At 43.8% G+C, this 23076-nt stretch overlaps 1 protein-coding gene across 2 annotated transcripts in view; it reads left to right on the top strand.

Annotated features, from left to right (window-relative positions):
• KIF18A (kinesin family member 18A) overlaps positions 1-23076 on the top strand; it is a 91590-nt gene that overhangs the window by 54563 nt on the left and 13951 nt on the right. For both annotated transcript variants that reach the window (XM_066583230.1, XM_066583229.1), the window contains exons 10-14: positions 3525-3687; positions 6831-6995; positions 8496-8617; positions 10142-10380; positions 11954-12049. In XM_066583230.1, the coding sequence (XP_066439327.1) occupies positions 3525-3687; positions 6831-6995; positions 8496-8617; positions 10142-10380; positions 11954-12049 (785 nt within the window). The remainder of the gene's footprint in view (positions 1-3524; positions 3688-6830; positions 6996-8495; positions 8618-10141; positions 10381-11953; positions 12050-23076) is intronic.

Genomic DNA, 23076 nt, shown 5'->3' with positions numbered 1-23076 from the left:
AAAACGATGCGCAGTAAACCTTATAGGTAAATTAGCTCCTGCGCAGGGCTGTTTTGTCTGTCGCCAGAGCCCAAGAAGTTTTGCGCAAACTCTGCATTAACTATTTTATGAAGTCCGCTCACCTGGACCCCCATTTACATCTCGTGCACCTGTGGATAGGGGATGACTTACAATTGTGGTTCAACCCCTTTAAATATACTTGACATGCTAGAATTAGACTCCATACAAGGTCAGAGTTGTAATATGATCGTCCATAGAAGACTATTGGGCCATATTGTGCCTCTGACTTCTTATGGGGTCATGCGGATGTTTTGGGGTTTTTTTTCTCATGAATCCAACAGAATCCATCAGTCATTCGTTAGCAGGAGGTATCTGCTTGACAAAGATTCTGTTCTTTAACCCCTTGAGTGGCGGGTTTCCTACCACCCTGTCGTGCCCACCAGGGCAGGTTTTTTAAAATTGTCTAATCATTGAATTTCAACTAATTTTGCAGTTGCGTCTCAAGAGCCATAACTTTTTCATTCTTCCATTGATACGGCCATATGAGGGCTTGTTTTTTGTGGGACAAGTTGTGATTTTTTTAAACAGGGGGGAGGAAAGAAGGAAATGGGGAAAAAAGAAAAAAAGGGGCCATCTCATTAAGGGGTTAAATAATGTATTAACTTCCTTCTCTGGGTCATTACGACGCATGGATACCACATGTGATTGTATTTTTGATTTTTTACAAAGTAAAGGGAGACAAGTGTTTTTGTTATGTTTTATTATAATTTTTTTACTTTTTTTTTTTTTTTTTTTGTCCCTTTACGGGACTTCCACAGGGACCCATCAGGACCCCCTGATCACATTACGGGGGTCTGATGGTGACAGCCCTTTACATGCTGCAGTCACATAGACTGCAGCATGTAAAGGGTTAACACAGCAGAGATCGGAGGTTTTCTCTGATCTCTGCTGTAAGAGCTGGTACCTAGCTGTCCTCTGACAGCCAAGCACCAGCTCTCCCTGCCACAGAGATCATTGGCTTGCTTCTGACAAGCCAATGGTCTCTATGGCAACCTATCAACAAAGCAGGAGACTTAGAAGCAGGAGATTGCCGGCAGATCGGCAATATCTTCTGCTGGTTTTTCAAAGCCCTTGCTTTGTTCTCTGTGGGACTGTGCAGGCAGAGCACACTGTCACAGCTTGTGGCATTGTGCTCTGCAGCTCCCATAGTGATACATAGCCCGGAAATCTTCCGGGCTATATTACTATCGGCAGTGGAGCTCGTCCCGGAAAATTTCTGGGCGTGCCACTCAAGGGGTTAATGCTACATTTGGCGTATAGAATAGATTAGATAGTTTTTGCTATATTTAGACTATAGAATATCATAGTAGACTACGCTGGTCTATACAAAATGAAGCGAAAGAAACAGATTCCTCGCCTAACTGACGTCAAAGCGCTTGTCCATTGTAAATAATGACAATAAATGGTTCCGTCTGGGGTTCCAATCACAATGCCATGTGATGGAGCCCCAAGATAAAATCCCACAGCTTAGTGAAAAATGCTGTGGGAAAGCGGCCTTACAGACTATGGCCAATGAAGAACTTGGCCTATTATGTTTTTGGAGTCCGGGACGCTACTAAACTAGCTGGAGAAAACGCACACCGACCTTGGAGGACGGGTGTATCTATAAGGAGTGCTGGGGGTTGTAGTCACATCCGTGCCCTGATTCTGAAAGGCCCTCTGTCATATAAGAATACATCAGCTCTATAAATGCCACATGGTACCCCGGTGTGGGGCCTGGCTGGTAACCGCTGAGCCGCCATGAGACCCGGGTTCATCCTGAGCATATTCAATCCATAAATCCCTCAAAACTCAGATGTGACTGTTGGAAACGCACTGGTGCTGCTTATTACACGTGTATGTGATATATAGTTGGCTCCCTGCACAGCTTTTAATCCTCTTATGTCCCCTTAAACGTGATGTCATCATTAGACTGATGAAAAAGAAGTGGATCTGGCTGACCGCGGCACAGAACATTAACACAAGCTTTCTGCAAGCCGTAGACTCGGCGTTATTAATAATTTAGCAGAACAGCATCAGCATCCACGTAATAGGGAATGCACTGAGAATTACAGGAAGCGGCTACAACTTTCATTAAAACCTACTGTTGCGCATTAGCAGAGCCGCACAGCTGGGGTCTGAGCTGTTCAAATGTATCCCCAGGCTTAGAACTAACAATACGCTGCCGCTCTCCATTCTGAATAGTCAGGACATTAATTTATAGCTCCGATTTGATCTCGCCTCTTTTTCCCAGGAAGGTTAAAAAAAAAAAAAAAAAATCCCAGTAAAGAGCTGCTTATGTCTCTTGTTGGTAAAGAAGCGTTAAGTCCACATGTATGGAGCACAAAGATCATTTCCACTCCTAGGTCAGTGGTAATGGCCATTTAAAGAGCACCCGGCCCCATTCTTGGCCCTATGAAATAAAAATATTTCAGCATTGAGGTCCTGTAAAGATTGCCAATGAGCGTCTGTGCCTGGGATTGGGGGCTTATTTACTGCAGAAGATCCACAGCAGATGGGCTACATATGAACATCTCTTACGCAGGTGAGCGCAATGTCAGGCCAAGAAACTCCTCCCAATATCGCGTTCACCAACATGTGTTTTCATGGTAAGGCGAGGCGTTTTGGGGGCAAAACTCCTCCAATCACTTCTGTGAGATGGCGATCCTCTTGCAGGATCGGCTAGTGTTTCCCATTGTTTTAAGTGGAAAAACGTCGCATCTCATGGCGCAAACACCATACACCATGCGATATGTCGTGCTGTCGCATTGAAAGTATGGGGGATGCTACAATTTTTTTCGCTCGCAGCATCATTGGTAGGGAAAACCTAGCGCAGGTATATGACTCCATTCAAAAGAATTCATATTAGTGCAAGATTTTTGAATCCCACAACACACAAATCTCGCGCAAGTTTCTTGACCGTGTGAAAACTGCCTTATGCCCCCTGCACACGGGCGGAAATTCCATAGCGGTATTTCCCACAGAATTTCTGCCGCTGCCATAGGATTGCATTACAAAACGCAATCTTATGCAGATGGACGCGATTTGTCCACGGGAAAATACTCGCGGAAAACGAACCGCGGCATGCTCTATTTCTGTGCGGGGCTCACAGAAATGTCACTCCTGGCGCGCCGGCTTTGCTCTGCGCATGCGCTGGCTGGGCGGCAGCCGGCACATCACGGAGCAGGTGAGCGCCGGACTGGTTCCTGCAGGGACGCGGGTCGAATCCAGGATTCGACCCGGCCGTCTGCAGGCGGCCTTAGGCAGGAATCGCAAGTGCAGCATTCACAGTGTTTTGGGGTTCTTGTGGGTTTTTTTTGTCTGTTAGTTTTATTAGCAAACACCAGGAGTAGAATAAAACGGAACGGGGAATATAAAGAAAGGCCCTGTCCTTCTCCTTCCTGATGGATCCACTTCTCACTTTGGCTCAAAACCAGTATGTGTGATTCCATTGCAAAGCCCAATTCCTTTCTTTGGTTTTGCAGATTCCAAGAACTCCTCCAATACATTTTCACGAACCGAGAAGAAATCCGGACAGACTTCTGCAAGTTGGAGCTGCAGCTGAAACAAACCGAGCTAAAGGCCATTTACCAGAAGCAACACCATGAGCAGATTCAAATGCTGTGTTCCCAAGAGCAGGTAGTAAAGGTGAGTCCTCCAGACACGAATGTCAGGCCGTACAGCGCCACTTCTCAACCTGCCAAGTTATGTTAAATTAAAAATGTCAGAAGGCTTAAACTTGATTAAATGCCATATGGTTTGAACTTGTAGTGTCTCTTCTCCCGCGCCGATGATGGGCTTTAAAGGAAATACATTTACAAACAGATTACATACACTCTATGGATGTGTGGCGAGGTTTTCAATGAAAATGACTGTTTGCTTTCAATGGACATATGGTTGGCATCTCTGAACTGCCTTAATTCTTGAAAGTTTAGCTACAGAACTCTGAATTGGTGAGAGGACCATATGCTGGCGTATTTGATTTTTTTTATTTTTTTTTCTTATGAACATGTTCACAATTTCAAGCACAAATTAAAATGAAAGCTCAAGTTTGTAGGACGTAAAGTAGCAACCTGCCGCCCGACGGCACGAAGCTGGATTTTATTTGTTTTTTCTCGAGTTTAGCTTGGCAGCTGTTTCCGGTTAATATGCTTAGTAATCTGCTCTTTGGACTCGAGATGATGTCAAAGTAACTATAGAGACGGCAGCCTTGTGACGGGCAACCGAGTGATACGCTAAAAGGAATTCCCAAATCACCGGAAGTAAGAGGAGGCTGAGATCTCCGGTGTCGTGTGGAATTTAGTCTAACTCTCTTCATATCCCACTCGCCGTGGAATAACTGTCGACATATGAGACATATTAACATGCCAATAGACTATAAAGATCGTTCTTCAGATTTTTTTTTTTTTTGTATTTTTGATCAGAATAAATTTTTTAAAATTCTGTGTGCGGTGTGATGGACCGGGGAGCGCCTGGCATCCAAGATGAACCGGAAGGTCTCGCTGTTCCATAGGAGGAGGCCAGTATTGTAAAGTCCTCATGATAGTTAGGGAGCCCAATTACAGATTTTGCATTGGGGCTTAAGAGCAAATCACTTATGTACCTAGACTGATGATAGCTGATAGTTCCAAAGTGTTGGTTACTAGGGGCCTTGCTTCATCCTAAGGCCAAGGCCACACAGGGTGGAATGACCGGAGCGGCACCGCACAGAAGATTTCCGCATCTGAAAGGCTGCTTCAAAACCCACGCCGATCGGGTATTCCCCTGCAGCCATCTCTTCCCATAGAAACTGTGATACAATTGACATGCCGCACGGCATGTCAGTTTCAGAGGGGTTTGTCCGTAGCGTGTGGTTTAAGATTGATGGCGGATTTCCATGCGCAAATTCATGCTTTTTTGGGCAGTGAATTACGGTGAGATATCGCCCTCGCCATCCATGTGAAAGACCCAGTAATGCGAGGCATTTTCATGTGAAGCCTCGCTTCACAAAGGGGATGAAGGGAATCCCTGCTGCGACAGCCACAGCAGAGGATTGCAGCGTTCTCCCATTGCTTTCAACAGGGTCGGTGCTGCTGCCACCGGCCCCATTGAAAACAATGGGCGTTACAGCGGGAAGGTAGATCATGCTGCAAGGTGTTTCCCGCCTAGCATAGCATTGCATCACAGTGCCATGCAGGAAAACATCTTGCAACACACAAATCTCGCATGATTTTCTCGGCCTTGTGCACTGCCGGAATGGAGGAGTAGCGGACAGGGAGCTCCCCTCCCCCCCCCCCCCCCCCCCACCCCTCCGTCTCCATTCACAGTAAGCAGACAGTGTAAACAGCAGTTGTTCCCCACTGAATTACTGATTGGCATACGGTTCAGTCGCTGCATGCCATTTCTGAACAACAATCTTCCCATGTAGGAGGGTCATAAATTGCCTGTTGTCATGTGAAGCTCATATGTTAACGGACACCTAGAGACATAACAAAGTTTGGAAACCTATAGAAGTGTATGTGTATATATAATATAGAGAGAGATGAGGGGAGGGAGCAGAGAGACTCACGTAGAGACGTGGCTACAGCTTTGAGTAAGTGTTTCAGCTCCCCCTAGTGCAGGATTCACATCTGCAATCTGCACTGCCCAGTACTGTTGTATAATGTCTTCCATGCTGCTGCTTCTGAGGTTGTACTGTAGTGGGGGATCTCCTATTCTGTGCGCTGTGTATGGGAGATGACATGATGCCAGTCTCCACTCCCTAGCTCAGGAAAGACTTCAGAATTACATCTAGTGCCTGGGGCAAACTGGTCACAAAAGGAAGGATACAAGTCCTATAATCACCAGAAGTAGTGTTCTTCCTCATGTACACAGTCACAGCTTATTCTGAAAAGTCTGAAAGTGTGTATATGCTTTAACACCGCTGCTTGTATGGGAATATTAAACTGGGCAACTTTGGCATGCTGGGAGTTGTAGTTTTGCAACAGCTGGAAAGCCACAGGCTTTTTACCTTTTAGAGATTGTACAGCTATACACTAAGTATTAATAGTAGTATTCCTCATACTGTATATATCAATGATGGAAATGGCTCCCTGTACGGACTTTGAAGGGAGTCTGTCAGCTATTTTTAGTCCTCGCAGAACTGGTGGGAGGAGCCTCCTGTTCTGTGTTCTACATACTGTGCACAGAGAACTGCAGATTCTACTAACTGTTAGATGCAGCAGACATACGTCACCATCCAGGAGGTCGTTCGAGAAGTATTGAGCAGTGGAGAGGTATATAAAAAAAAGGAATTCACCATCGACTCTAACATCACATTTATATCTCCTCTTCTCTCTCCCTCCCGTCCTCTCTATAGACACCTGTTTGCAGGTTGAGTCCTTGTTCTCCACTTCCTGTTGTCTGACTTCTCTATTACTAGTAACAGGCAACACTTGACAACAAATTAGAGAGGCCAGTTTATTTACCTAAAATGAGTAAAGAATGGCACATTTGCGAGTTCTCACATTCGCTTTGACATAAGAACAAGTTGTTTGAAAAGTCTGTCACCGTTTAAGAAACAAATCCACACTAAATTTCGGATGTCTATACAGTAGATTAGAAAATAAAGTGGACTTTTTCACCTTTTAGCTTTGATACGGGCATCCACCTGTCTCTCTAGCTTCAGGAAGTGTTGACCTATCTTCTCGGTGCTGATAGTAGATTCTAATAAGTCAGATATGTGGAAATTAAATTCTCCTTTTGACATGGTTCCTACACTTTTGCTGCAGGTATTTGTGGGACGTTGTAGTTTAACGCAGTCTATGTTGTAGGCAACTCTGAAGAGGGATCACAGACTCGAGGCTTTGATGGCCAAACAGGCCATTACACAGAAGAGAAAGCAAGAGGAGATGAAACGTTTCGAGGAGAACACAAATTGGCTTCATCGTGTGGAAGATGAAATGAGATTGCTGGGTCCAGACAAGCAGATTCCACCGGTAATGCTTCCTTGCAGATTTGCCTATCGGCCAAACTTTTTTTGCAGGCTTATCTCCTATCTTCTTCTTCTTTCTGTTCTGAGCTCACAATTTGGCTACACAACAACACAGAAAAGTTAGATCAGTTCTAAAAGGCCTTCCAATGCTTTTTAACTACGCAGTTCCATATTCCAGTAGGTGTAGCTAGTGGGGGGCTATCGTGGCAACAGCTTGGTATAACCCAATCTACCCTAGCCAGGATATGTAGATACTGTCCTACGTCACTATGCTGACCCATTGCCCCCCGTGAAAAAAAGGCCTAGCTATGTGTCATGCTATTTAATATGCAAGGTCACATAAGGATATAGCAGAGTATGGAGTTAATAAAATGGCCATTTCCTAGTAATATAACACTGCCTGGCTCCCCCTTTTTTTGCCCTCGCAAGCAATGTTTTTATTACCTACAGGGCTATATGGCATTTAAATCTCCCGGCCATTCCCCTGCAGACAGATGTAGATCAGTCTGTAGTCTGCTGGCAGAGGGACCAGGCAATATGCCAGAGATTCCCTCTCACCCTGTATTCATACTGTTGGAGTGCTGTGAAGCAGTTACCATGATGACACTATTCTAAAGGGCTTTGTTACATGAAGATCACTTCCCGCCATACGCCTTTATTCAGGCATGTTGGCATCCTTGAGCGGCTCCTGGCTAGCGCAGCTCGCAAAGGGCACCTCCATACTGCTGCACTCTGTACAACCATGGCTCCCATTCATATAAACAGAAACTGTGTAATACTGAAAATGGGAGTGGAAGAAAATGTTGTTTTTTGGGTTTTTTTTCAACTTTTCTCAAAGTATTTTGAAAATCGCATTCATTGCGATCGCCATGCAAACTGCACTTGTAAAGGGGGCTGTAAAGCGAATGCATTGTCCTCCTTGCACAGGGCTACCAATAGGTTTTATTAGCAGTGTGATCTGACTTCTACGTCTGGGTGCACTTTTTGGGTCTCTCCTCTTCTTTTCCTATAACTCAGCTAGGCCTTTACTCGTCTACGGACTGTTTAAATCTACGTTTCATCATCTGACATTCTTATTTGCATTAGTCTTTACAGTATCCTGTTTTTTGAAAGCTTACCAGAAACTTTTATCTCTTCTCGTTTTTGGAAGCCTCCAATATGGGAGCAGCGATGGTACAATACACCAGGTTTCAATATAGTAATAATTTCTATTTTTAAGTTAATTTCCAATGGTTTTTGATTCTGCACAGATTTCACTTGTTAATATTTCATAAGCTTCTCTTGCAAAGTAGCCATGATCCTTCCCTATAAATAGCTCCTGTGACATTTTCATTAATAATGTATCCCTACCAGTAGTTAATTGTAAGGGCCTAGAATAAGTTGAGCATTTCATAATCTCTCCCTGATAAGTGTGCCTGCAAGTTGATGTATGCATTGCTTCATTCTGCATGAAACACACACCTTACGTTTTTTTTTCTTCTTTTTTTTTCTTCTTCTATTTCAGGAGCTTTCCAAAGATTTACAATGTTGCCACTTAAAACTGGAAGTAAAAGATTTAAAAGCTCAGATAGAACACATGAATCTCCTTGTATCTCTCCAAGAACGAGAATATAGATACAGTGAAAAGTAGGTGCATGTTTTCTTCCCTTTTTTTCCCCTATTAACCCTTTCCAATCCACTGTCTGACCTCTGAAGACATCATGATTTAAGGCTGTACAGCTCCGATGTTGGAAGACGTCCGTTGGGGTTCTTTTACTGTATATTGCCAGCCTCTCTGCTGTCGGAGCCTACCCAATGGGTCACCTCATGCAGCACTGGCTTTAGCCAGCAGATAGCGCCCTTATATAACGGCAGAAAAAGAGTAAACCCCCCTAGGAAAACCAGAATACAAATTGCATTGGAAAGGGTTAATATTTTGCCAGATTTACTTCAGCCTAAACTTTAGTAAGCTCAATTCAATTTGAATATATTATTACTTATGTGATCTAAACATGGTGGCTTAAATGGGTTCAAAGAAAAGCATTTATTGGTGATAAATGATTGATCACTGGAGGTCTGACTGCTGAGGCACCTATTCAGCCACCCCTGGCAGTCATGCACATGTGTGACCACTGCTCCACCCACAGTACTTGGTCATCTCCATCAGGCCCATAGAAGTAAATGAAGCAATGATCAAACGGGCACTACCACTTTCCATGTGGTTAGTTGATTAAAGGAATTATCCATGTAAAAATGATTTAACACATACCTGTGAAATGAGTTACAAGTTATAGGAATTCGGTCTTATGCCTTTAAAAAAAAGGAGAAATGGGCTGAACTAAATGGACATAGTATGTAAGGCTGAAAAAAGACGTATGTTACTATGTTTCACAATTTATGATTTTTTTTTTGCCTACCCAGCCCTGTAAATGGCAAGAGATGGGTAGCATCAAATATTTCACCCATGCGAGCAAATATAATCGCTATTAATAAGAAATTCCTTGAGAAGAGAGAATCTGACTATTGATGACCATTTAAGAGTTTTTCGTTACTTAAATATTGATGACCTATCCTTGAGAGGATCAGATCTTCAGGGTCCAGCTCCCACCACCCACACTGATCATCTTTTTGAAGGGGCTGTATATCTATCTGTATGGAGGAGTAAAGACTTTCTTCTACGTTTGTCTGGCACTTACATATGCTGCTGCAGGTATATATTTGAACATATAGCACCGTGCCCCTTCAAAAAGCTCAGATGAGCGCTGCGACTTCCTCAGACCCGTGGCTTGACGTTCATCGGTCACATGGGCTTTCTGCAGCACAGTTGCATTCGAATGAATGGGAATGAGGTACAATGCCAAGCTTAGCTGCTGTGCCGTGTACAGCTCTGTACCTGGAATACAATGAGGCGCTGCAGCGCTCTCCCAAATGCCGTGGCCCTTCAAACAGGTGATTGGTGGGCATGCTTGAAGTCAAACTCCCACCAATCTGATATTGATGACCTTCCCTAAGGATAAGTCATTATTTAGCACCTTGAAAACCCCCTCTGCCATTCCAATAGCTGGAGATTTGGTCATCAATATTACATTTATAGCTAGTTTCTTGTGTTCTGTCGTAGAGTAACAAAAAGTACATATCAGACTGATAGCTTTGCTTTTCTCATTTTTTTAGGTTGTTGAATACTTTTCTGCCCGCCTTCAGGAGGCAGTACGAAATATTACAGCAGGCTGGATTCGCAGATTGTGTTGTAGAGTCAGATTTCCAAGAACTCAAGCACTTGGTCCAGAGAGAGAAAGCCGTGGTATGGGCCGACCAGACGATCGCTGAAGATCTGAACAAAACGGATTTACCAGATATTCCATCAATTGTGTCCTTCCCTCATCCGTCGTGCACACAGACTACTGCTTTCCGTAAGATCTGCTCTGCTATGTTGTGCTAATTAACTTTGGTTGTAGATGAGCAAATCTAAACCCTAGTACGATTTGTAAGATATTTTTGCTATTTATTTACTATGTGCAGCATAGAAGCAAATGTATTTGCTACTTGGAAACCATAAGCGAGCTCTTCTTCATGGGTCTATTACTGTATTGTGCTCTGACCCCTGTCTTACCGGCCAGCGGTCCTAATTGCAGGCGCAATTCCCACTGATTTCAGTGAGAGCTGCGCTTGCAATTGCCAGCGTCAGCTGCTACATGGGGGTCCAAACAGTTCCTCCGCTCCGAACCCGGTATATCCCAGCGGATGCTGCCTGGATAGTTAGGTTATGCCGTCATTCTGCTCAGTAGGAGCCCAACTGCTGGGACCCCCACCAGCCCCGAGAAAGAAGGGATTGCAATGCCGGTTTAGCGCAGGACCCCCGACGCACTTTACCCTACACAGCAGCATTAGCAGTCGCCTAACATACAGCATCCAGCAACACCGCTCCAGTCGTGTGTATGGGGATATGCCGCTGTTCTTAATGCAGCCCAGGTCATTACCGATCAGAAAGTGGTGGCGTATCCTAGCAAGATGTGAAAAGTCATTAAACCGGTCTGTCTACACTTAGCACATTTGTTCTATACTCCACTGTTAAGACTAACTGAAAATGCAAAAAATAATAAAATAACAGATCTATAATGGGTACTAGATCTTACATTTGTTGATTATGTAGTCGGCAATAAATGGAGTCTGACAGAACGAATGCCGCCACTGTTTAGGTGATGGGAGGGAGCAGCGTCATCTTGGGTGAAAATTACGCAGATTGAATAACTGAGAAATACAAACTTTATTCCCTCTGTTGCTGTGGTTGTAAGAGCCAATGGGGTGGTTTCTTCACGTGCAATGCCCTCCCCTCTGCTCTGAGTGACAGCTCTAGCATCCAATCAAGAGTTTGCTAGAGCTGTTACTTGGAGCAGAAGGGAGGAGCTAAGAAGCGCTCGCTGCAGATGACGTCGCCACCTCCTGGGCACTTGAGATCACATTTACTACGGGGGAACAAAACCTGGATTTCTTTTCAAGTGACCACCATGGGCATCACCCAGGGTATTATAACACTGTCCATCTGGTCCCTTACATAGTTCTGTCAGCAGTTTTGAGGCATCAGATCTGTTGGCAAGACTTCTTTTAATAGTGACATGTCAGACGTTTTGCTCGCTGGGGGTCTGGATGCAGGGACCACCACTGTTTGCTAGCCGGAGGGGCAGCTGCTTAGCTGAGCGCTGTGCACCGTTCACCTCTGATCGGCTTTTCCAGGCCTCCTGGGAACAATGTTGTGTTCATAGAGCAATGACTGCTGTTTTTGCTTAAGATCTTTTATTTAGGATAGACTGAAGGCTCCCATCATCCAGCAATTGATATAAGTGTTTGAACACAGTGAAACCTTCTCATATGCTTCATTAATTTTTCCTCGATGGATAATTAAATGTAAATCTTGCAATATTGATAAGATTGTTTTTATCAATTTGTGCCGCCTTGATGCAACAAAGAGTTTTTTTTTCCTTGTAGATGGAGAAAAAATGGTCCCTAAAATACCACCTGAAGAAAGTGTATTACCAAACGAAAGCGCCATCCCAGCCGCCATGCCTTACGCTGGGCAAGAAAGTAAGTGCATACTTGTAAACACCAGAGACGCAACCACATCTCCTCAGCGATCATTGCCTCCTTACTTCTTGTACAAGTTCTAAATATCTGATTAATACCACAGAGTCTGAGTTGCTTTTGTTTTAGTTCTCACTAGATATTTCACTTGGACTTACTATAAATTCAGTATGTAATTGTTTAGCTGGCTGTCCCGGGAAAGAGGGGGGGAAGAAAGTATCTTAAAATATTTAGGGCTCATTCCCACAGCCGTACGCATAATACACTGCATGGGTATTGCAGCGTTTTTACCGGTGACCTGGCTACTGCTGCATATGGCAATGTGCACTGCCCGTGATAGCGTGTCTCTATGACTAGTTTCTAATTTTTTTTTTTTTTTTTTTTTTATTCCCCCGCCCTGTCGCTTACTTAACCCCACAGTCGCACAATGTATTGCATATGAATACGCAACCCATGGAGAACAATATGGCTGTAGGAGTGTAATACGTGGTGATTATAGAACATGCTGTGTTCTTTTTTCACCCGCGTATTACACACTATGTATATACACTAATGTAAATGGATCAATGAAAATCAATGTACTTCTATTACCTCCATTCATCACGCGTGTAACACGCTGTGGGGATGAGCCCTTCCTGTGAAGTACTGTAGTCTTTGATGCGTCCGATTACATTTTATAAACCATATTTTATTGTCCCTGCCACAGCTACGATTTTTTGCTTCTTTTTGCACACCCATGACTTTACCACAATGTCGTCTTCTACAACTAGTGCAACAAAATCCCACATGGTTCCACGACTGCGTATGTCTCTGCAGAGCGGTGATTCCATAACTTGGCTGTGATTTGCCTAAAGCACCTTATTATGTGGGCTATGTTTGATGGCCGTGTGAAACCGAATAATAGCGCAGCCAACTGTTTGTTGACTTCTCCGTCTTCATCCATTTTACGCGGACACAAAGCTCACTGCTCAGTTGTTTGAAAGGCTTTGTGTAAAAAGCGACCGTTCAGTCGTTCCTGTTCACTGAAGGAGGACCGAACGAGCGAATGATGGCAAAACCATTATCTGCGCCTGTTACCTGACTGCGTTTTAAAGCCGATGACCCCTCGTTCTCTCGCTCCATGTAAACGGGCCCTTAGTCACTCTTTTTTGAAAAGGATCCCATCTTGACTTTGCAGCTGTGCAACTTGACAAACCTGTGAACCCCACACGCATTCACGCGTGCTTATCGGGCATCTATCCACGTAGGCTGCATCGGTCCTACACGCCAGCGGTCCTGAGTGCCTAGTTGGCCTCTGGGGTCTGAAGGAATAATTGACATATCTCTGCTCTACCTTTTATAATTTTTCATTACTTTTTTGTTTTTGGAATTTCACGCTTTTAAAAAAAAAATTTTTAACAATTCCATAATGTATTAAAAGAGCCCTAAACTTCGAGTTTACAGCTGACTGAAGTACAGCTTCTAATATCTGCACAACTAATAGCATTTCATTGGTGCTGCATGGTCTTAGGACTGCAGATATGTGCTAGTGATTAGAGATGAGCGAACGTACTCGGTAAGGGCGATTTTGCAATCGAGCACCGCGATTTTCGAGTACTTCACTACTCGGGTGAAAAGTACTCGGGTGAGCGGGGGGTTGCAGCGGGGAGTGGGGGGGAGAGGGAGAGGGAGAGAGAGAGGGCTCCCCGCTGCAACCCCCCGCCCCACAGCGCACCCGAGTACTTTTCACCCGAGTAGTGAAGTACTCGAAAATCGCGGTGCTCGATTGCAAAATCGCCCTTACCGAGTACGTTCGCTCATCGGCAGACGCTTTTCTGGACTTCAGTGAATCCTATTGAAAGGCACTACAGTTGGCTCATCCTCCAGCTTGAAATGGCTGCTAACTGGGAACAATAAAACCTACTCGGAAGCATACTCAATAAAAACTTGGACCAGTGAATCAATTTTTAAAGGGATTGTCCAATTGTAAGCCATTGATGACCTATTGCCCAGTTATATAATAGATTGCCCCCCCTACAATGAGCTGTTGCACTGAGCTTATTGAGAGAAGCAGACGGCTCTGTTCCCACAGCAGTGGCCAGGCTTGGTATCGCAAGCCAAGTTACAATTGAAATGAATGTGAGAGAGCCTACAATTCCAAACCTCACCACTGCAGTGGGAATGGAGCCGAGTTCTTCCTGCAAAAATCATCTCTGTGCATGAGCTCACCAACCCGGTGAACAGCTAATCGTAGGGCGCTCAGACAATGGAACCCCACCTATCTGCTATTGATGTCTTATCCTAAGGACAGGCCATAAGTAGTTTATTGGCAGGGGTTTGCTGCTTGTGACCCCTGGTAATAGACTGTTATGGGGCCCTTTCAGTGCGGACAGCTGTTTGCAGAGGCCCAGGTTTGTATGACCTAGAATTCAGGTAGAGCTTACAGTTCTGTTCACACTGACAGTGGGCGCCATGATGGCTGGGGGTCCTGAGCAGTAGATCCCTGTCAGTCCACTATTGATGACCTGTCCAGTAGTTAAGACCTGGAAAACCCCTTCAATGGTGGTTATAATGCAGATTATTACGGTAGACCTAATGGGCCAGATCTACTACTGAGAATTCAACAGTTTGCTGGCGCAAATTGCACCAAGAAAATGTTTAACCTAATTTGCGCAACTTTTATGATATGTGCTTGGACTTTTTTTTTTTTTTTCTTGACCCATCTGACAAAGGGTAGTGTCTTTTTGGGAAGGAGGACGTGGAATAAATGCGCCAACGTTTTGGTACAATTTTTGGCATAAACTACACCAGCTAATAAGCGATTTAAAGGCCTTCATCAGAGCCACTGTGGTAAATCTGGCACATTAAAGACTGTCTAGTCTCAGTTCGCACTATTAGACGGTGTTAGTAAATCTGCGCCAATGTTTTGTATCCCACGATCTATATTACACATGGACTTTATTTTAAGGAAGACCCTATAAACCCTGTAAACTAAAACCTAAAGACCTTAATCCCACCTTGAATCTACCCTGGACATAATAGTGTGTTGACAAGTGGCCTCACAATGGAGCTGTAAACGGCGACTGATTAATGCTGAGTAAATGACAAATCTCAAAGTTTTCCTGTTATAGAAAAAATTTGGGGGGAAACCCCCCACGGCCGCCCTGCTCAATTCAAATGAAGATTTATATAGATCTAGTTGCACCTTTTGGGAACCGGTTCTTGGTCTTAATCAGTTCAAGATGTTGGAACGGAAGGTGGACTTTGCACGGAAATTACAAACTCGCGGCCACCTGTTAAACTGCGGTCATTAGTCCATATTTAGGGAACCATATTTAACATCCAGCATAATTGTATGGATTTCACATGTCAACAGAGGCACTAAAATATTTTATTCTTGGCCTCCTCCTCCATCGTACGGCGTTTGGACTGAAGCTTGTTCCTCTGAAAAGCTTAAGAATTTGTCCAGTTAAAAAAAAAAAAAAAAGTTGCTCCATAGAAAATTGGTTTATAGTTAAATGCCGGGTAACGATGCTCCGTTTCCATTTACCGTGGAGGTGTCACATGCAAAAGGTGAGGCTCTTCTGCGAGCCTGCAGACATTGATCTGCTGCAGCCAGCTTTACTGAAATTATATACTTAGTTATATTATAAAGTTTTTGCAGAATTTGCAGCAGATTTTTTATTTTTTTTTTTTTGTCCTCCCCCCCCCCCCCCCCCCCCCCTTTCCCTCCACTCTTATGTAAGAAACTTAGAAACTTTGTCTTCCATGACCTCATCGGATTTTCTCTCTCAGTATGAATATACTTTAGATGTCATGTTTAGCTGTTCTACAGGGTTTTTGGGGGTTGCACATGACAAATAGACCTGAGGTGTCCTAATATAAGCCTCTATACTTGAACAGTCCCACCTTTACCATCCTCTGCCCGGCCTGCATTCTTTATCAGGCTGATTCACTATGGTGGCCACTGGGCAGAACTCATGGTCTTTTGGACCACATGTATTTAATTTGATTTATTTTTAGGTCTTCAAGTCGTGTTTTGCAGTTTGTCGCTGAAGAGCACAGCTGCACTGACTAATTTGGGGGAAAAACCAATCCCATATGCTACTTGTATCACAAATCATCCAAGGAAACATCTGCAATTATGTTTTTGGGGTATTTGAAGATTTAAAAAAAAAATCAGCAATTCTAAAAAAAATGTTATGCTTGTGTGCTGATTTGTTGAGGGATTCCCCATCATCTGCCTTAGACTACCTTTCAATAACTAATTTCCATAAGTCCTATTACTTTTGCAACACCCAAACCAATTCGTATTAGTATGTTTGTTCAGTAGAACTGCAAGGCCTCGGTGTCTTTTTTAAGGAATACTGAAGGTAAAAAATGCACAACAAACAAAAAAAAAAATGACAGCAGTTCCTCCTTTAATCTCCTTATACAACGACCATCTTTGTATTACTATTGAAACTAAAGGCCCATTTACACGCAAAGATTATTGCTCAAAATTCGTTAAAACAATGGCATATGAGCGATAGTCGTTGCGTGTAAATGCTACCATTGTGCACTTTTTGTCTGAAGGATGATTTTTAGGTGAGTTTAAAAACAATCATTCTGACCTCACGCTGTGTTCTCCACAGGAGCTAGAGATAACATTTTATTCTCTCTGCAGCCTGTATGAGTAAATAGACCGCACACTTTGTTCTGCACGGGAGCCACTGATTACATTGTATTCATGCCAACAGCCTGTGCGAGAATAAAGGAGCGGATTGCAGTGCTAAGACCACCTGCTGAGTTATGTAAACTGCTCCTAGAGGCTCATTTGCACACAAAGGAAGCTGATAAAGTACTAATGGGCATTAGTGCCCATTGGTACTTTATGCAAAAGGATTGCTAAAAGTGTCAATCTTTCACTCGTTTGAAAGATTGTTTTTGCGTGTAAATGAGCCTTAAGACCTGTATAAAGGAATCTTCTGTGTCTCAAGAGGCTTAGGGCCCTTTTGCACAAAACGATTGTTTTAAAAATTGTTGGTTTATGCGTATTTGAACAATAATTCAGTGTAAACCTAGCCAACGTTTGAACCATAATGCATACACTTCTCATCCGTCCATTGTAATGCAGGCATAATAATACTTAGCTCGTTCAAAACTTGTTGCGTGTAAACGGCGATCGTTCTGTCAGTCACACTGATACAGGGAATGTGAACGATTGAGCGAACAGAATTTAAACTACCTTATACACTGGCTGAATGAGTGAACTATGTCACTGAAATCGTTTGTACAAACGAACATACTCTGTGTAAAAGGACCCTCAGCCGTGTCGCTGCTTCCCCTTACTGGCTGCAGCAAGAGCCTCTCGTCTAAGCCCCAACTTTTTTTTTTTTTTTTATCACTCTTTATTGAAAATTTTTCGACTATCACTACAAATACAGTGTTACAGGGCATTAAGCTAAAAATAAGTATATAGTGCGAAAGTTGCCCCCTTGGGGTAATAAACTGATACAGATTAGACATCAGAAATCTGCTAATACTTCAGGATATGGTCTGAGAAGGCCAAACAATGCAGGTAATTCTGACTACTCTGCTGTATACAAAATAATTACCCAACATAGAAAAAACGTCAAGAACTAAAATGGAAATAATAACACTGGAGAAATTAAAACTGTGGTAAATAAAGGGAAACAAAAAAAATAAAAACTGAAGTCAAAGAAAATAAAAAGGGGGAGTCGTCCGAAGAGGAAAGAAGACAGAGAGGATGGTGAGGGGAGGGATGGGGTTTACATGCTCTCAGCCTGGTCTGGCGAAAAGGCAAACTCTGTTCCGAGAATAGGCTTAGTCTCATCCCATACAATGCACGTGCGTCAACCTTGCCGCTCAGATCTTTCCTCAGTCTGCCAAGGGTCCCAAATTTGCAAAAAATTCTTCTGCGTACCCCTCGACCAACTGGTGAGCTCTTCCAGGTTGCATACCTGATCCACTTTCTCAATCCATTGCTCCCGTGTAGGGGGAGATTTCTGTAGCCACAAGCATGGGATCAGTGCCTTTGCTGCGTCAATTAAGAATGTGACCAATTTATGTCTCAACGGGTGAAACAGAGTGGAAGGTTTCCAAAGAAACCCCATTTGGGGAGTGATTTTCATGTCACAAGAAGAGCGTTTGCCCAGCACCACTTCAACATCTCACCAAAAGGGGACTATCGATGGACACTCTCACCATATATGAAGGAATGAGCCAACATCTCTATCGCATCTCCAACATCAATTGTGCAGAGCGAATTTGTAATCAAAAAGCCATTGAGGGGTCTTATACCACCTCACAAGACGTTTATAGTGGCTTTCCTGGGATAAGACACAGGGAGAGTGTCCGAATACAGTCTTCAGGATTAGTTTGGTATCTTTTACCGAGAGTGAGGTATGTAGCTCCTTTTCCCAGGAAGGTAGGTTTAGAATCAACTGGTGGGGGGACAAAGTTTTTCCAGAGAAATGCAATTTTCCTACAACTCTATTTCCTCTCAACTATAATTTTCTCGAGAGGAATCTGGTAGATTTATGGAGTTTCAAAAACTTCCCAAACATCCTAGTTATATGTGCCTTCTGTAGAAAGGAAAGGATTTGGTTGGGCAGAAAAGTTTGCAGCATTTCTTCAGGATTCCAATGTGCTAAATTTTGTAGGTCTTTGATCAGGAACCCCTCAAATTTCCTCCACAGAGTAGCTGTACAAGGGTCCCCCGTGTTTCCAAGGAGTCTGGTGGTTACACTAAGGGGGGGTAGCTGGGGAACTAAGCCCCAACTTTAAGCTATTCTCCAGCAAAAAATGGAAGCGATCACCAAGAGATTAACCCCTATGTTCTCTGCAGGACTTCTACAAGTCAGCAGGCCAACAACATTGGGGCAAGATTATTACATATTTACTTTTAGCTTCTGTTTTTAGCTTTAATGTCCCTTTTTAATAGGAACATTAATATGCAGCCATGTGAAACCTGCCTTCTGCTTATAACCATGGGCAATGGCATGGCTGGTAGATATCACTGTTGCATCATGGGTAAAGGGAAATGATTGGCTGAAGACTGGGAATGAATATGTTTTTCTATGGTGTAGTGAAAGGATGGGATCTGCAGTCCACACGCATTCCATGGATGGCTGTTAGGATTGTTGTCCTTGACTTCCACATAAGTAATTCTATTTAATGTAGGTGTCTCGTTTCTATGCAAAATGGTAATTGTTTTTATAGTCCTCAAACACTGCCACAAGGGAATTTGCTAACTTGCATATCATAAAGCTAATCATTAGCAGTTTGCTTGTTTACTGCTTTCTGGATTTCATGTACATTTTGGTTAAGGGTGCCTGCACACGAGCAGAATTTCAAGCGCGTGATTTTAGGCACATAATCCGCCCCAGACTGCAGCCAATATACTCCTATGAGGATCCGCAGTTGTCCCCAGACGAACGGATGTGTATCGCGTTTTTTCACGCGCGTGAAAAAATCTGCGACCTGTTCTAATTTTGGTCGGATCATGCGCGTGAAGCCTCCAATACAAGTGAATGGGTGCGTTTTTTCACGCAGTACATCCGCAGTGCAGCTGCGGATGGAGTCACTGGTTGCTATGACTACAGGAAGTAGGCATGGTAGGAGGCATCCCAGCACAGAGCACAGAGCTTCACAGGCACATTTCAACTGCAGATCTGTCCTTTCAGTCCCCTCATCTACCAGAGAGCAGCCAGTAGACACCAGCCTGCCACAAGCCATAATGATCGACATGGGGAAACTTGTGGCAATCATGCAGGACTTCCCCAGCCTATGGGACAGTAACTCCCCAGAATACCTCGACAAGAACAGAAAGGAACAATCCTGGCGTCTACTGTCCGCGCAGGTTTATGGGGATGCATGGACGAACGCAGTAGAAGCAGAACAGAAGAACTTGCGTGAGTATTATTCGCTATTGCGTCAAATGTACTTTTTTTTTCATTTTAACCCCTTAGTGGCCAAGCAGTTTTACTTTTGTTTTTATTGTGCTTTTTTCCATCCCCACTTTTAACCCCTTAGTGACGGAGCTTTTTTGCTTTTTTCCTTTTTTTCCCCCTACTCCCTAAAAAATCGTAGTTCCTTTATTTATCCATCGACGTCGCTGTATAAGGGCTTGTTATTTTTTTGCGGGACGAGTTGTATTTTGCAATGGCACTATTTATTGTACCATATAATTTACTGAAAAACCTTTAAAAATTGTAATCGGAGAGAAAAAAAAAGACTTTCCACCATCTTTCGGTGCGTCCTGTTTCTGCAGCGCGCAAAGTGCAACAAAAACGACCCGATATTTTTATTCTATGGGTCAGTACGATTACTACGATACCACACTTATATAGTATTTTTATAGTACGTCCGAAAAAAGTTACATGGATCAACCATGCCCACAAAGACATCTGCTCACCGGGTGAAAGCATGTTGCCAGAATAATTTAACGGTGCTCGCACAAGCAAGAGGGACAAAACGGAGTCTGGGTGTTGGTTTTTAAGCTGTTTTCCAGGGAATGGGCAGTTCTCTAGGGGTTGGGTTTACAATAAGGGTGTCTTCCGGATTTTTCTGCGCGTTTTTTTCCGCAACACATCCGCGTATATCCGCGCGTGATTTTTCACGCATCCGCACCTATCCGCAAGCACATTTAGGTACCATACGCGCGTGAAAATCCGCTAGTGGAATCCGGAACGCTCGTGTGCAGGCGGCCTAAAGCGTGGGTTGTCTTCTCCTGACAGAATTTTTTTTTTCCTTCAGTACAGAGTTCCTCTAACTTAAAGTGAACCCAACGTGTTCAGTAGAGGCAGCCATTTTTGATTGTCAATCTTATTGTACCTTATCCATAGGATAGAGGGTAATTATTCTGGACCTCCACCACCAATCCTGAAAATGAGGATCTTGATGGTCCCCAAATCAAAGAAGCAGCAGTCAAAGCATGTACATCTCCACACCATTCATTTCAATGGGACTGCTGGATAGTGCCGAGCACTTGAACCCAGCAGTTGTCACCCATGATCAGATATTTACAGTATACCAACCAAATGAAGGCAGAGAGTATAAAGTCTTTATATTTACCCTTTACAGACCACACATATTTGTGTTTAAATGTGCCTTGCTACATCTGGAAACTTGAACACACCATTTTTAAGATTAGTCTAGGAAATGAACAAAATAGCTGTCGTCTGCAGCCTGGAAGCAGCCTGTTTTTTAGGCCTGTGTTGCTGAGAAGGGGCACCATAGCCTGCGTGTGCCAGAACAGCTTGCTGCCGAGTGCAGAGATTGATGTGCCGCTGAGACCCCAAGGGTTGAACAGCTCTATAGGGAGTGACCACAGGAAACCATAGCCAGAGGGGGGGTGGTTGGACAAAGGAGGGTAATCCCATACAATGAATCCTATTCTCAAGGAAGCGTTAACGCCGTCATCAGGACCCAAAGCACTCGTGCTATGGGAACACATCTGGCTTTGGACTAGCTAGAGTTGGTTTAATCAGTACACCCACATAACTCTTGTAAGTGAGGCCAGCCTCCATTCACATTGCAGGTTTGCACACCATTAGAGCGACAGTTCAGAAAGTAACAGTACCATTGCATAGGCTTCAGCTGTTCAAATATCTATGATCACCAACTGTGATAAAAACACGGGGAGAGAATCCCTATTACAACAAGTACACTATTTGTAATAAAAAATAAATAAAACACCTAGAGGGAGTTATTTTGCTGCAAAACTTGGCATGCAGTTACATCTCGGGCAGATATGCAAATCATTAGTTATGTTGTGATTTAGATGAACGGTCTTGCCACCTGATGAGCAAGTGGTTCCACACTTGGCCTATAAAAAGGCTTTCTAAGGCTACTTGTGTGGAGTGGACCTTTTTTCTGCTTGTGTAGAGCTTGTTGCCTCTACGAGGCGTTTGAAGAGATTTCACCCAATTACCTTTGTTTGAGAGGAGCGCATTAGCATACGAGAAGCTGGCTGGTCGTATCAAAAAGTTTCCTATTTCATGGTTCGTTATCCAGAGGTAGGTGGCTTCATTGTTACAGTTCCCTGTGTCGGAACCATTTCTAGGTGCTTGCCTGCAGGAGATTCGCTCTCACAGAGCCTATTGTGTGTACTGCCTGCTGTTATGGACAATGAAACTAGACTGCTATGGAGTGGAATTAGGTTGCCTTCAGCAATGAAGCAGGTTTTGTTTAGGCATTGACAATGGCCGTGTTTGTGTCTGGAGCCCGTGGCGCAAGCAGCTCAATCCTGCCTTTGCTGTGTAGCGGCACACTGCTCTTCACTGTTGGTGTGATGGTCTGCTGGCCATTGCATACAACAGTCGGTCACCCCTAGTAGTGGTACCGGGGACAATGACAGCTCAGCGATATGTTCAGGACATCCTGCAGCCACATGTGTTCCTCTCATGCAGGGCCTCAAAGACTCATTTTCCAGCAGGATAATGCTCAGCCGCACAAAGCAAGGGGGTCACAGGAATGTCTCCACAACTTTATCACACATCCCTGGCCTGCCTAGTCACCAGTTTTGTATTGCCAGTAGAGCATATATGGGACCATCTGGGAAGCCAACTTTGATGGCCTACAAGTTTTCACGATCTAGAGGCTCAGTTACAGGAAACGTGGAGTGACATTCCGCAGAATACCGATGCTGCCTAACAAGGTACTAGAGCCTCCATGCCTGTCCGTAACACACCTTTTATCCAAGCTAGAGGTGGTCCAACCAAGCTAGAGGTGGTCCAACCAAGCTAGAGGTGGCCTCCATTCAAGGGGTCAGTTTTTTTCCATAAGTTCCTCATTTTTCCTCGAACATCACTTACTTATATCAACGTACCAATCACACACAGAAAATGTCATTTGTTTCTGACAACTTCTTCTGGGGGAGGGATTGCTTTTGACAAGGAGTTTACATCCTTATAGCAGTTGTACTGGTGTTTCGGATACATTTCCCAAGTCTTTTGCCCCAGACATTGAAGTCTGTTATTTTCTAGTTGCCTGCTGGAACCGTATGGCAGCATCAAACGGTATAGAGATTTTGTAGTCTGTTGCCA

Source organism: Eleutherodactylus coqui, chromosome 11 (genome assembly GCF_035609145.1).
Source record: "Eleutherodactylus coqui strain aEleCoq1 chromosome 11, aEleCoq1.hap1, whole genome shotgun sequence".
Lineage (NCBI taxonomy): Eukaryota > Metazoa > Chordata > Amphibia > Anura > Eleutherodactylidae > Eleutherodactylus > Eleutherodactylus coqui.
This window is presented reverse-complemented; position numbering and strand designations above follow the sequence as displayed.